Below are 12,196 nucleotides of genomic sequence, written 5' to 3'. Positions count from 1 at the left end.
CCCCAAGGCTTGCCCCCCTTCACAGATGGAAAACTGAGGCTGAGAGATGGGGAGTGGCCAGTCAAGAGACTGGGAGCGATGAGTCAGGATAAGTGTCACAGCTGGGATTCAAGTCCAGCCCTTCTTTCTTATTCCCTTCCTTGGTTGACTTCTAGTTAATAGGACTTTGAGTTAATAGTTTTGTAATACTCACCACAGTCACCATTTTCTGGGAGCCCACTAAGAGTCGGGGCACTCTTTGCTAGTGCCCGACATGTATTATTTCATTTGTCCTCAGAGCTCCCTGGGAGGGGGGAAATGTGTTCACCCCCACTTTGCAGAGGAGGGAATTGGTGCTTTGGGGGGAAAATGACCTTCAGGGCCAAACTGTCTGTGCGGGTAGAACTGGGCGGAACTGGAACTCAGTGCCAGAGCACTTTCCATGACCTCACTGACTGGAACCCCCCTTGGCCGGGGTCCCTGGGCACACCTGGCAGGCTTAGACCTGTGCGGGTGGGGTGAGGTGCAGGGAGAGGGTTGTACAAGATCTGGGGTGGCCTCAGAGCCGTTAGAGGAGGCAGCCGAGCCAGCCCTGGACCACTGTGCCGCCCTTGCCCCGGCTGGTCACACAGGCTGGAGCAACACCGCAGGGACCCTGTGCGGGCCGGCCTGGGCAGGGCGTGGACAGGACAGGGGCTGCCCTTTCTGTGAGGCCAGCCTGAGCCCCTCGTGGCTTGGTGGAGGGGTCAGTGTCTCCCACAGGGCTCAGAGCCTGGGGTGGCCCTTGGGACCCCTAGCTCCCTCCCCCACCCTCCCGCACCCTGTGTGCCACCTGCTCCACCTGCCCGGTCGGCTTGGGGTACAGAGGAGCTGTGGTGTCCCTGGTGCCTCACAACCTTGCTGGGCCTCAGCGTCCGGTAACGTGGGGCACTAATAGCACAGAGCTGACTTCACCCCACTCTGTGAGGAGCAGCGGGATAAAGTGTGAGAGCCCGCCCAGCAGCCCCAGCTAGCTCGCTTCCCCGCTATCTGCTGGGCAGGTCCGCCTCCGCCCGGGATGACCCGGGGTCCCCCTGATCCCATGTCTGCGCCTCCCTCAGATCTCCACTGCGCCTTTAAACCGGGCCAGCAAATATGTGTCGGCGACTTAGAGCCCCACGCCGCAGGCTTCCCAGCCTCCTGCCCCGGGGGCTCGCGCCCACCTCTGGGCCTCCGCCAGGCTCAGAGCTCACACGGCGGCTCTTAAGGCCTGAGAGGCCAGGGGAGACGGGTGCTTACTTCAGGTGGGGGAGTGGGGGTGCGGCAGGGAGATTGCGCCTTCAAAAGACAACGCTCTACGGCCAGCGAGGCCTGGTCAGGAGCCCGCTGGGCGCGCAGCTGCCGTTGGAGCCTGGACTAAGCACAGAAGCTCATCGTCCTCACCCTCCTCGCACCTAAGACAATCACCAAGCCGTGGTCCGTGTTACTCGAGCAGAGGCAGCCAAGCTCTGGGCACAGCACCAGGCACGCTTAGTGAGTCCTTTTCAAATGCTCTGCTGTGCCCTCAGAGACTCCCTCACAGGGCTCTAACGGGTGCCTGGGAGGCCTGCAGTGCCCCAGCACATCCAGCACATCCAAAGGGCCCCAGGTGTCTGAGGGCCTCCACGGGCTGAGCTCCCCGGTGCCCCAGGAAGGAAAGAGCGGTGGGACCCCCCACTCTAAGGCTGTCAGGCTGGGGCTCGGAGGAGAGACTGGGCACTCCAGAAACTTGTGCTCCCAAGTTCCTGCCAGCCCAGCTGAGCCCAGAGTAGCTGAAGCAACCACATTCAGCATACCGTTGTTCTTTAAAAGTCTTTCTTTGCCTTCTTGGCTCTTCCTCGCCAACTCCTATCCTGGGCCATCTCAGAAAAGCTGTTATACACGTATCCCTTGAAACCCTGGGCCAGGGGGGACCTAGACACAAAACACCGAATTTAATGTGCCACCTGAGGCTTGAGTCCTTTCTGTGGAATCACTGACCTGCTCACGTAGCTCTAGTGATGGGGAGCTCTCCGCCTCTCGAAGCAGCTCGCCCTGCGTTCCGTACTGGACTCTGGATCTTGGGAGCCCTTTCCTGTATTGGGTGAGGTTGGCCTCCCTGTTCTGTCCCCGTGAGTCCCGGCTGAAGCCATTGGGGGCCAACTACAGACACTACCTCTGACTCATAGAGATCTGCAGGTAAGAGAACGTTTCCCAACGGTTCATAGAGAGCCTTGGCTTCTCCACGGCGGCCCCGTCCACTCCATACTCTGGGTAAGCAACCAGCTTGCTGCTCCTTGGCAAGGGCGACACTTGGGGTCTGGTTCCTCTGTTTACGACATGTGGGCACCGAACCCTTTGTCTTCAGCTTTGGTTGGAGCCTCTCGTCAGACTCTGTCCTATTGAACATTCTGACACTCTGGTTTCTAATAACCTCATTTGAGCAAAAGGAGGACAGATAACTGCAGTCTTGTCATGCAGGGTGTAGACTGGACTTATCCAGATAGAGGTAAGATGCTGGACGTGGCAGAATCAGAGAGGGGGGCAGAGCAGGGGAAGGTCTGGAGAGACAGGGTCAAGGAGGAAGTTCCTGAGTGGGGGCTGAAAGTGGGAGAATTTGGTCAGGTGGCGGGGAAGGGGAGAAAAAGCAGTCAGAAGTTTTAAAAATGTTTATTGAGGCTTTCTTTCTATATTATTTTTATTTTTTTCTTTTTAAATGTTAAATGCACAGACCCACAATTCCAAGATCCAAGAAAACCAAAATGTTTTGTGTAAGTTTGACACCAAGATTCTCTTGGCAGCCAAGCCTGACCCAAACTAACATGAATCTAGTTCCAGTCTTTATTTACCTGACTTGTGGTGACTATCCATATATTTCACTGCAGAAATATGATGGTGCTTGATGATCAGGGCAACCCTAGATGCTGATGAGGGTGTAGCATATACAACACAGCTGCTCCACACAAACCTGAAAAATTTGGAAACACGTCTGGCACTGAGGGTGTTGGAGAAGGAATTACAGACCTCTCATTCACATGGTGGGGACACATTCAAACAATACAGAAATGTCTGATGCCAAAGTCCTCACCTATCCCCCGGCATTCCTTAGAGGTGCATGCGGGTGGCAGTTTGGGGTGGGATGTTCCAGTCCTTTTCCTGTTCTATGCCATATGCTCTATATAGTTGGCTTTTCATTCATTTTTGTTTATTTTTGTATTGTTTTATAAAAATGGGATCATTCTATTTATCTTGCTCTGCAAATCTCTTTTTCATGCCACAGTATGTCTCAGTCATCATTCTTTTAACTGGCAGTAAAATAATCTATGGTGTGGAAATGCAATAATTGATTCAGTCATTCTCTTATTTTTTTATTTTTTATTTTTTTTTAAAGATTTATTTATTTATTTAATTTCTCCCCTCCCCTGGTTGTCTGTTCTTGGTGTCTATTTGCTGCGTCTTGTTTCTTTGTCCGCTTCTGTTGTCGTCAGCGGCACGGGAAGTGTAGGCGGCGCCATTCCTGGGCAGGCTGCTCTTTCTTTTCACGCTGGGCGGCTCTCCTCACTGGTGCACTCCTTGGGCGTGGGGCTCCCCCACGCGAGGGACACCCTTGCGTGGCACGGCACTCCTTGCGCGCATCAGCACTGCACATGGCCAGTTCCACACGGGTCAAGGAGGCCCGGGGTTTGAACCACGGACCTCCCATATGGTAGACGGACGCCCTAACCACTGGGCCAAAGTCCGTTTCCCCCAGTCATTCTCTTATTGATGAACACTTGGGTGTTCTTCAATTTTCCAAAATTACAATGAGTTATCATCCTGGTGATCTATTTTTGTGTACTTGTGAGAGCATACTTGCAGAAGAGAATTCTGGAGGTAGGTTTGCTGTGTCATATGAAGAATGCTTTTTAAGTATGCTGGGAATTCTGGGTTGCCCTCCAAGATAACTGCACCAGTTCACACTCGCATGGATAGTTTCTGGACATGCCTGTGTCTCCACAACCTCTGGACTTCTGGCCCCAGACCGCCTCATCAGACACATCCTCCATCTCCCTGCTGCCTTTAAACCAGGCTTGCAATTATGCATGGCGACTTACCAGCCCACAAGAACCTATGAGTGTCGTCTTAACTTTTCCTCATTGGTCCCCAGGTTATTTAGCAGGTGAAAAGGGCATTTGTCTCATTTCTCCTCCACCTGGCAGATGTGGTTTGTATCAGAGGAAAAAGTGATCTTTGGCTAGTGGCAGGACTCATCTGCATCGTGCTCCAAGAGCATGCGTTGATCTAGCAGCCTGGTGATCTTGAAGACTCACACCATTACAGGAGTCACACGCCACTCATGAATTTTCCAAGAAACAAACCAGAATTCCCCAGGCTGCTGTAGGAGGAGGCAGCAGATCACGACTTCTCCACAAATTCTGGTGCGGCTGCTAGCGGGCCTTCCCCTGCTCACATTGGCCTGAGGCTGATTGACGAGTGTTAAGAAACCATAAATCTGCATCCCAGGGAGTGGATGTCAAAGGGCGAGAGATTTGTTCCTTAGCCCACCCAGGCTGCTCAGATATGCCTGTTTGGGGGTGGGCTTCCCTGAGCCAGCATGGGACAGGGAGAAGGGAAATGTAGCTTGTGAGTCAACACTCACCCGCCTGAGACCCAAGCTGCAAGCCCTGTGTGCGCCCTCTCCCCGTCCAGGGGGTACTCCTGAGGCTCCCAGGGCCCCCCTGCTGGAAGGGCTATTGCAGTTTCACTTACGAGCTTTCCCTCTGCTCATGCTCAGTCAGGAAGGCTCAGAGGGGGCAAGCGACTTTTTCAAGCAGATGGGAACTGGGGTTAAAACCCAGATCTCTCCTTCCAAGGTTAGAAGTTTTTCTGGCTTTCCTCTGCTGTACTGTATATTCTGGAATTCCACCTAAGAGAGCATTTGTGAAAGGGTTCCGCTACCTTTTAAATGAGGGCTCTGGTGGGGGCATGGTGAGTATCAAGATAACTCATTTGTTCCAGTCTGGCTGAGCCTGAGGTTGGAGGAGGGGGGCAGGGCATGGAGAGCTACCACTGGCTGCACAGCTACTGGGTGCTGGTCCTGAGCTTAGGGCTTTGCAGAGAGGTGAAGCAGGTTAGGCGCAAAGACATTTAAGAGCAAAATTCTTGGCCTGGAAGTCCAGGGTTCAAATCCCAGGTCTTTCCTGCAGGTTCCTGGGCAGGTTAGGCTCCCTCTCTGAGTTCATTTTTCCTCATCTGTGAAATGGAGGTAGCAAGCCTTAGCCCAGTACCTGCCTCAGGGTAAGCGCTGAACTCGTGTTAGCTCTTCTCACCTGCATACATTTCATTTGCTCTCAGATCAGCCCTCAGTGGTGTGGACTGTTAGGCCTTATGGGAAGGGAAGTAGAGGCTCAGTCTGGCTGAATGACTCGCCCAGGGTCAGAGTGGCATCTAAACCACCTCCGATGGGTCGCACTCCTTCCCATCTCTCCTGTCAGGCCTGGATACCCTCTCTGACCTGGCAGCCTGAATGGAGGCAGGTCATCAGGGCCAGGAGAGAGGTCAGCTCCCCACTTCCACTTCCCTGATGAGGAAACCAGGGCTCAAAAGGAGAAGTGGCTGGCTTGGGGCCCTGGTCTCTGTGGCTTAGCCCCTGCAGCCACCGAGAGCGATACAGGTAGGAAAGGAGGAAGTGGCGGTGAGTAGAGAGGCTGCTTCTACCCAACCAGTGGCTGGCAGGGCTGGGCAACAGCTCCCATCCAGAACCCACCCCAGAAGGAAGTGTGTGGGTGTCTCAGGCAGGCCGGGGCCCCAGGCCCTCCCCACCCTGCCACAGGCTGAGGGCACTTGCCTTCTCCTAAGCCCCAAGCTTTCCTGGGCACCTCCACTTGGAGCCTGGGGGTGGCCTGGAGAGCGGATCTGGGCCCTCTGTGGGGAAGGAGAGGCCCAGAGTAGCCGCACAGCACGGCAAGGGCTGGGATGCAGGGCCTGGGCCCTTGGGCTTGTGTCCCACGTCTGGCTCAAGCAGGCCTCCTGCAGGGAGGAGCGACACCCGCGCCCCCCATTCCAGAGCACGTGGCTCGAGGTGCCACGTGGCGGGGTGTGCCTTCTGGCCGGCTGCTGGCTCGCCTGCCCCATCTGCAGGGCTCGGCATGGCCCGTCTCCAGGGCAGTGGCTACTCTGACCCGGCCTGGGCACAGAGCTGGCCGCTGTGCATACGCCAGAACTGAGTTACGGCCCGAAGGACAGCTTTGAGGCGGAGAGAATCTGAGTAACTGTTTTCCAAAGTTAGGTTTTTAAAATCCTTTTTTGATGTTTCAAAATGAAAAACAGTTACTGGGCTGTCTATTGAATCACTGATTTAGGCAGGTGGCATTGGGGACTGGCCAGCCTGGGTTCAAATCCCAAATTTCTGCCCTTTACCAGCTGTGTGACCTTGACCTTGGCAGCCACTCCCCTCTTTGGGCCGTCGTCGTCCCTGTCCTTACCTCCTGGTTCTGTAGTTTCCAGTGAGACAGCAGCTGTGAGGCTCCTGATGCAGGGGATGGCACGTGGATTCAGGAAGTGGCAGCTTCTCACAGGACAACGCCAGGGCAGGTTTCAGGTGGCCAAGGCTGAGGCTGGACAGGAGAGGCCAGGGGCCCTGCCTTCTGGGAGCCACCCTGTCAGGGAAATGTCAGCTCCAGCCCCAAAATGAGGAGGCCCAGCAGAGGCCCTTGGGTGCTCAGAGGGGGGAGAAGGGGTGCAGGGGAGAGAAGCCTGGGCTGGGGCCCCAGAGGGAGCGAGTCTGGGGCAGGCCTGGGATGGTGGACCCGCAGGACTGATAGACTAACCGAGCGGCTGATTCACCCCTTCCCTCCCTCCTGCATTCATTTCCTCCACGGCGGCTGAGCCCCGACGCCGCCAGCTCGGAGGGATGAGTCAGCGCCCATCCCTTGAGGAGGTGGCCGGGTGAGGTGAAGCAGGAGGGTGCAGGCTGGGGGCGGGCTGCGGGAGGGGCATGGTGAGCAGCTCCCGGGGGTCGGGCCCTTCCCGGGCACGGCCTGGTCCCTTGTGACCGTGGCTCACTGGCCGCAGCTCGCGCGGGCGTGGCCTTGGCTCAGCCAGAGCTGGGTGGGACTCTGAGCCTGCGGTGCTCCGGGATGTGAGCTCCTGGGGACCCAGGCTGCAGGACGCTTCTTGCCTTCTACCTCCTCCGGAATGGCCAATGTAGGTTTGCTTTTGCTCCCCTTTTCCCTCTGGGGATCCCACTAAGGGCAGAAGAAGGGCTCCCTGGGTGGCCACGGCTGGACGAGGCACGGAGGGGGGGGCCGAGTAGAGCATCCTGCTGCAGGGCCAGGTGGGGTTTCCCTGCGCAGGGCGCGCCCTCCCTGGGGGCATCAGGAGCGATCGCAGCTCCCCTGCGAGTCCAGGCTCTCGTCCTCACTCGCCCCGTGCGTCTTTCGGCAGGCCTTTTCCCTCTCTGGGCCTCAGTTTCCCCCTAGGACCGTGAGGGCCTGGACAAGATGCTTCCCAGTTCTGACCCGCACGCTGGTGGCCAGCTCTGAAGGGCCCCCGCACGGGGAGGGCACAGAAGACCCAGGCTCTGGGCTGGTTTCTCTTCTCACCTGCTACGCGGCTTCTGACCTGGGGGCCTGGAGGGCGGTTGAGGCCAAGGGGCCAGGAAGCCGTGGTCTGCTGCTGGTCACTGGGCCAGAAACTGCACACGAGAGCCGTGGAAGCCGGGCCCCGCCTGGCTCGGCAGCACCAGCCCTGGACCTGGGGGCCGGCATGTGTCCAGATGGGCCTGCAGGGGACCGGGGGGGACAACTCACTCTTGTTGGGGCCCCGAGTGGGCAGCCAGGGCCTGGACATCCTTTTTGTCACCCTGTGGGCAGATGAACCCAGGCCAAGCCAGTCTCAGGAATTTCTGGGGACGCCTATGAAGGGAGGCTTGAGTTTTGGGGGCTGTGTCCCATGCGCCTGGAGGTTCCAGTAGTGTGAGTTTGCCGAGGGCAGGCTAGATCTGGAGCCGGGGCCGTTGGGGCAGTGTGTGCTGTTCCTGCCCTACCCCACCATGTCTGACTCCCCTATGACCTTGAAGAGCGTTCAACACCTTCTTTTCTCAGAATTTGACCCAAATGCCTCTGCTTACAGGAAGCTCTCCTTGATTTTGATTTCCCAGATACTCGCAACATTGCACTGGGGGCAGGCATGGGGCAGGGGAAGGAACACCAGCTTTTGACTCTGATATGAGTTAAAAACTTGCTTCCCCCAAGTATGTGTGACCTCGAGAAATTCCCATCAATTCTCCGAGCTTCAGGTTCCCACTCTGTGAATGGGGCTATGGTGCCCACTGCCAGGGAAGCTTTTCCCGTCTTGGTAGCTTGGTGGGGTCTGTGAGAACTAAAAAGACGGAGACTGGGTGTTGCATCTCCACACCTGTCCTGACTTGTGGTGGCCTGACAGAATACGCCGGGGATGTCCCCAAAAATGGCCCTGAGTGCCAACTCAGACAAGAGGGACAGGGGCCCCTTCCCGCAGCGCGGAGTCTCACCACCTCTGCCCCGGACCTCTCCCGCTGGTCGGCAGCCGTGCGTGCAGGCCCGGGCGGGATGGGGGCGGGCAGCTGGGCCCGGGGACTCACCCCCACCGCTGGGTGTCCTAGGAAGCCCTCTGTCCCCCTTGATGCTGGAGCTCTGCTTCCCTCCGCCTCTCCCTGCACCAGCAGCACAGACACGGCCTCCGCCGCGGGGTAGAAAGGGCCAAGAAGCCGCAGGAGTGCCTCAAGCAAGTGTCGGGGACAGAGGGGGAGCTTGTCCTGGAAGATTCTCCAAGATCCCCTGCGTCCTAGCGGGGACCCAGGGTGTGCCCAGGCCTGACTGAGGTCACCCTCCAACCCAGCTCCCGGGGTCGGTGCAAGGGGATTGCCCGAGGCCGCACAGAGAGAGGCCAGGGTAGGACCTGGCACACGTGGTGCTCAAGAAATGACAGCCTCTCTCGCTTTTGCGGGAGCCCAATAGTGGAGAGGTTAAGAGCATGAGCTCTGGAGCCAGGAAGCCTGGGTTCAATGCCAGGCCTGCCATTTGCAAGCTGTGTGATCCTGGGAAAGTTACTTCCCCTCTCTGCGCCTCAGTTTTCTCACATAGATAGAACCTAAGGTAACGGGGTTATTGGGAGGGTGACATGAGCCGTGCCAGGACCCAGGAGGCATATTCTGGGGCGGGAGAGAGGCTTTTCCTGGCAGTGGTCAGATGCTCCTTGCTGGGCCTACCTGCTGCACCCCCAGCCGTGCCGGGCCATGGCTCTCACCGTCCCCCGTCCTGTGTTGCAGTGCAGGGACTTCACGGCCCACACGGGCTACGAGGTGCTGCTGCAGCGGCTGCTGGACGGCAGGAAGATGTGCAAGGACGTGGAGGACCTGCTGAGGCAGAGGTGAGCTGGCTCCCTGTCCCGAGACCTGAAAGTCCAGGAGCTCTTGTTTTTCTCCAGGCCTAGCCCTCCCCAAATTTGGGGGAGTCGTAAGTGGGAACTGATTTGACGTCCCCTCAAATGTCCCTGTATTTGCGGGCCTCGCCCACGCCCAGGGCTGAGCGGCTGAGCCTGGGTCCTGCGGGCTTTCGGGCCCACAGCAGGCCGATCCCCGGAGCCTCAGTCCCACCCTCGGTCCTCGCAGGGCCCAGGCCGAGGAGCGCTACGGGAAGGAACTGGTGCAGATTGCCCGGAAGGCAGGCGGCCAGTCGGAGATCAAGTAAGGGGCCACCCCGGGGCTCTCTCCTCTCCTCGGCGGGGCGCTTTGGGGCCTCTGAAGAGGCTAAGGCTTTCTGGGGGGGGGGGGGGGGGACGGGGAGGGTCTGGATCACTCTCCGGGCAGGGGTGTCAGGACCTTCCCGGTGCTCAAGGACAACGCTCTTGGATATTGGGCATCCTGGTTGAGGGTCCTTGGGAGGTCAAGTTTGGGGAGGGGGGGAGAACATCCTGGGGCCTAAGTCTCCAAGAGTCCTGGGGGGCAGGCAACCGGCCCCTCCACGGGTTCCCCAGAGCCGGGCAGCAAGGGACACTCCTGGGTGCCAGGCCCAGCTCCTCACCCACTGGCTGTGTGACTGGAGCTGGCCCCGGAGCCTGTGGCTCCACTGCCCGGTCACTGAGATGGGTCGAATACTGTTCTCCTTGAAGGTCAAGTCCGCCCCAGGGCTCAGCTCAGGCCTGGCTCAGAGGGGAAGCAATGAGGGTGGGGGATAGAAGGAGGCACTGGGTGCTCCCTGAGGGGGAAGGGGAGCACGGGGAGCCGGCGGGGGTGGAGGGTGGCGGAGTGGTCAGAGCGCGCTGGTCCTTGGCAGCGGAGGGGGGCTCGAACAGCCGAGAGGGGCTGCCCCAGGAGCACGGGCTCTCCTAGGCGAAGACTGCGCCGGGCTCGGGTGAGGTGCTGGCCCCTGGGTCCCGGAAGGGCGCACACTCCTCTACCTGGGGCCCCTGAGGTCTGACTCCAGCCTGCGGCCGTCCCCGGGCCCCCGGCCCCACGCCCGAGGGTGACGGCCCCAAAGGCTGGGGCTCTGAGGCCAGAGACCAGCCCCTCACGCGAGCCCCTCGCGTACAACATGCCCCGGGCCTCCTGAGGACATGGAGGCCCCTACCTGGCCCCTGCCTCCCAGACCTGGGAAGGACGCTTCCAGGGAGAGGAACGTGCCCCCAGGACCCGGGAACGCGGGGCTCAGGCCCTGCGCGGCCTTCCTAGCCTGAGGCCGCGGCACTGGCTTGACCTCTGCGTCTGGTCCTGTCTGTCCGCAGCGGGGGGCTGTGCAGAGAAACCAAGACCCGCCGAGGGCCTCCCGGGCGCGCTGGGGGCTGTGTCCACGCTGCGCCCGGGTGGGGGCTGGCCCCACAGGGGATGGAGGGTCCTCCTCGCTGCCTTGTCTTTCCGGGCTCTCGGAGCCACGGGCGATGCCCAGGCAGGGGGTGCTGGCCGCTGTGGGAGGGGTGTCCGCTGACTCCCAGGCCAGCTGGGAAATGAGAACTTTCCCCAGGAGAGAAAGGACCCACGGGTGGGGGCTCAGAAGGGTTGGGCCGCGGGGGTGGGCGGCGATTCAGGAGTGGGGAGAGTTGGAGAGGGTGCCCCAGGGGGCTACGGAGGTCCACAGGGGGCTGTGAGTCCAGTGGACGTACAAGGCAGGAGAAACCACCACAGAGAGATGAAAATGGGGCGGGAGCCGGGCGGGCAGAGGGAAGGGGGGTACACAAGAAACCCGAGGCGGCCCGGGTGAGGCTCTGGGCGGCCCTGAGTCCCTGTGGGGTTTGGGAGCCCAGTGGGCGGGGTCTGTGCTGACTTGTGTCCCTGGGGTGTCGCTAGGCCCTTCTGATCCTGGATCCTCGGCAGTCGCCCCAGAACGTGGCTCTGGGGGGTAAAATGATGAGTAGAGAGTGCCCGGCACGCCGGGGATGGTTAATGAACACCAGCGCCTTCGCCAATCCCACAGACGCCGCCGTTCCTTATGTCGGATAAATCCCGGGCACCCCGGCTTGGGGGTGAGAAGCCCGCCTGGTACCCCGGGTGGTTTCCTTTCGGGCCCTAGAGCCAGAGGCCCTTGGGGAAAACCGCACATGGAGCCGAAGCTGGAAGTCCCTGGAGGGAGAGGCCTTAGCCCGCAGTGGGTGCCCGAGAGGCGGAAGGCCTGGCCGCCGCTGGGGCGGAGCCAGCGCCACGAGCTCCTGAGCTGCGCCGGCCGGGAGTGCCTGGCCCCGCTGCTCACCAAGCCCGCGGCACAAAGGCAGCAACAGCACTGAGCGGGCCAAGCCAGGAGCCCAGGAGGCCCCGCCGGCAAGGCCAGGAGCCCCAGGAGGGCCCGCCGCAAGGCCCTCGGCCCACAGAATGTCGCCGGCAGGCAGGGAGCGGTGCCCGAGAGAGCAGCACCACCCGGCGGTCACCACCAGGTGGGGCGGCCAGAGGAAGGGCTGGCCAGGGGGCACTGGGGAGAGCGCCCCCGGGGAAGGAGGGAGGGAGGGCAGGCGAGGGCATTCCTGCCCGAGAGACTGGCACCCACAGAGGCTCCGCTTGGAGGTGGAACAGTGTGTCCCGAGGCAGCGAACGATGGGAGTAGGAACTGGACGGATCCCAGCTCACTTGCTGCCTCCCTCCTATGATGCCACGCTCCAGTCACCTCCCAGTTCAACTTACTGTATACAGTAGGTGCTCATTAAGTGTGGTTCACCTTCATGGCGGGTACTAGGCCTGATGAGGTCATTTAGTTCTGCACTCATTGCATTCCCA

General features: G+C 59.7%; 1 protein-coding gene across 2 annotated transcripts in view; it reads left to right on the top strand.

Annotated features, from left to right (window-relative positions):
• The window catches only part of PSTPIP1 (proline-serine-threonine phosphatase interacting protein 1), a 38,856-nt gene that overhangs the window by 9,750 nt on the left and 16,910 nt on the right, over positions 1-12,196 (top strand). Inside the window, exons 2-3 of one of the 2 annotated variants that reach the window (XM_004468171.1) lie at positions 9,266-9,366; positions 9,608-9,682. In XM_004468171.1, coding sequence (XP_004468228.1) covers positions 9,266-9,366; positions 9,608-9,682 — 176 coding nt within the window. The remainder of the gene's footprint in view (positions 1-9,265; positions 9,367-9,607; positions 9,683-12,196) is intronic. The other variant, XM_004468172.1, reaches the window with a different exon arrangement.

The sequence above is a fragment of the Dasypus novemcinctus genome, chromosome 3 (assembly GCF_030445035.2).
Source record: "Dasypus novemcinctus isolate mDasNov1 chromosome 3, mDasNov1.1.hap2, whole genome shotgun sequence".
NCBI lineage: Eukaryota > Metazoa > Chordata > Mammalia > Cingulata > Dasypodidae > Dasypus > Dasypus novemcinctus.
The sequence above is the reverse complement of the archived record's forward strand: the minus strand, read 5'-3'. Positions and strand labels throughout refer to the sequence as shown.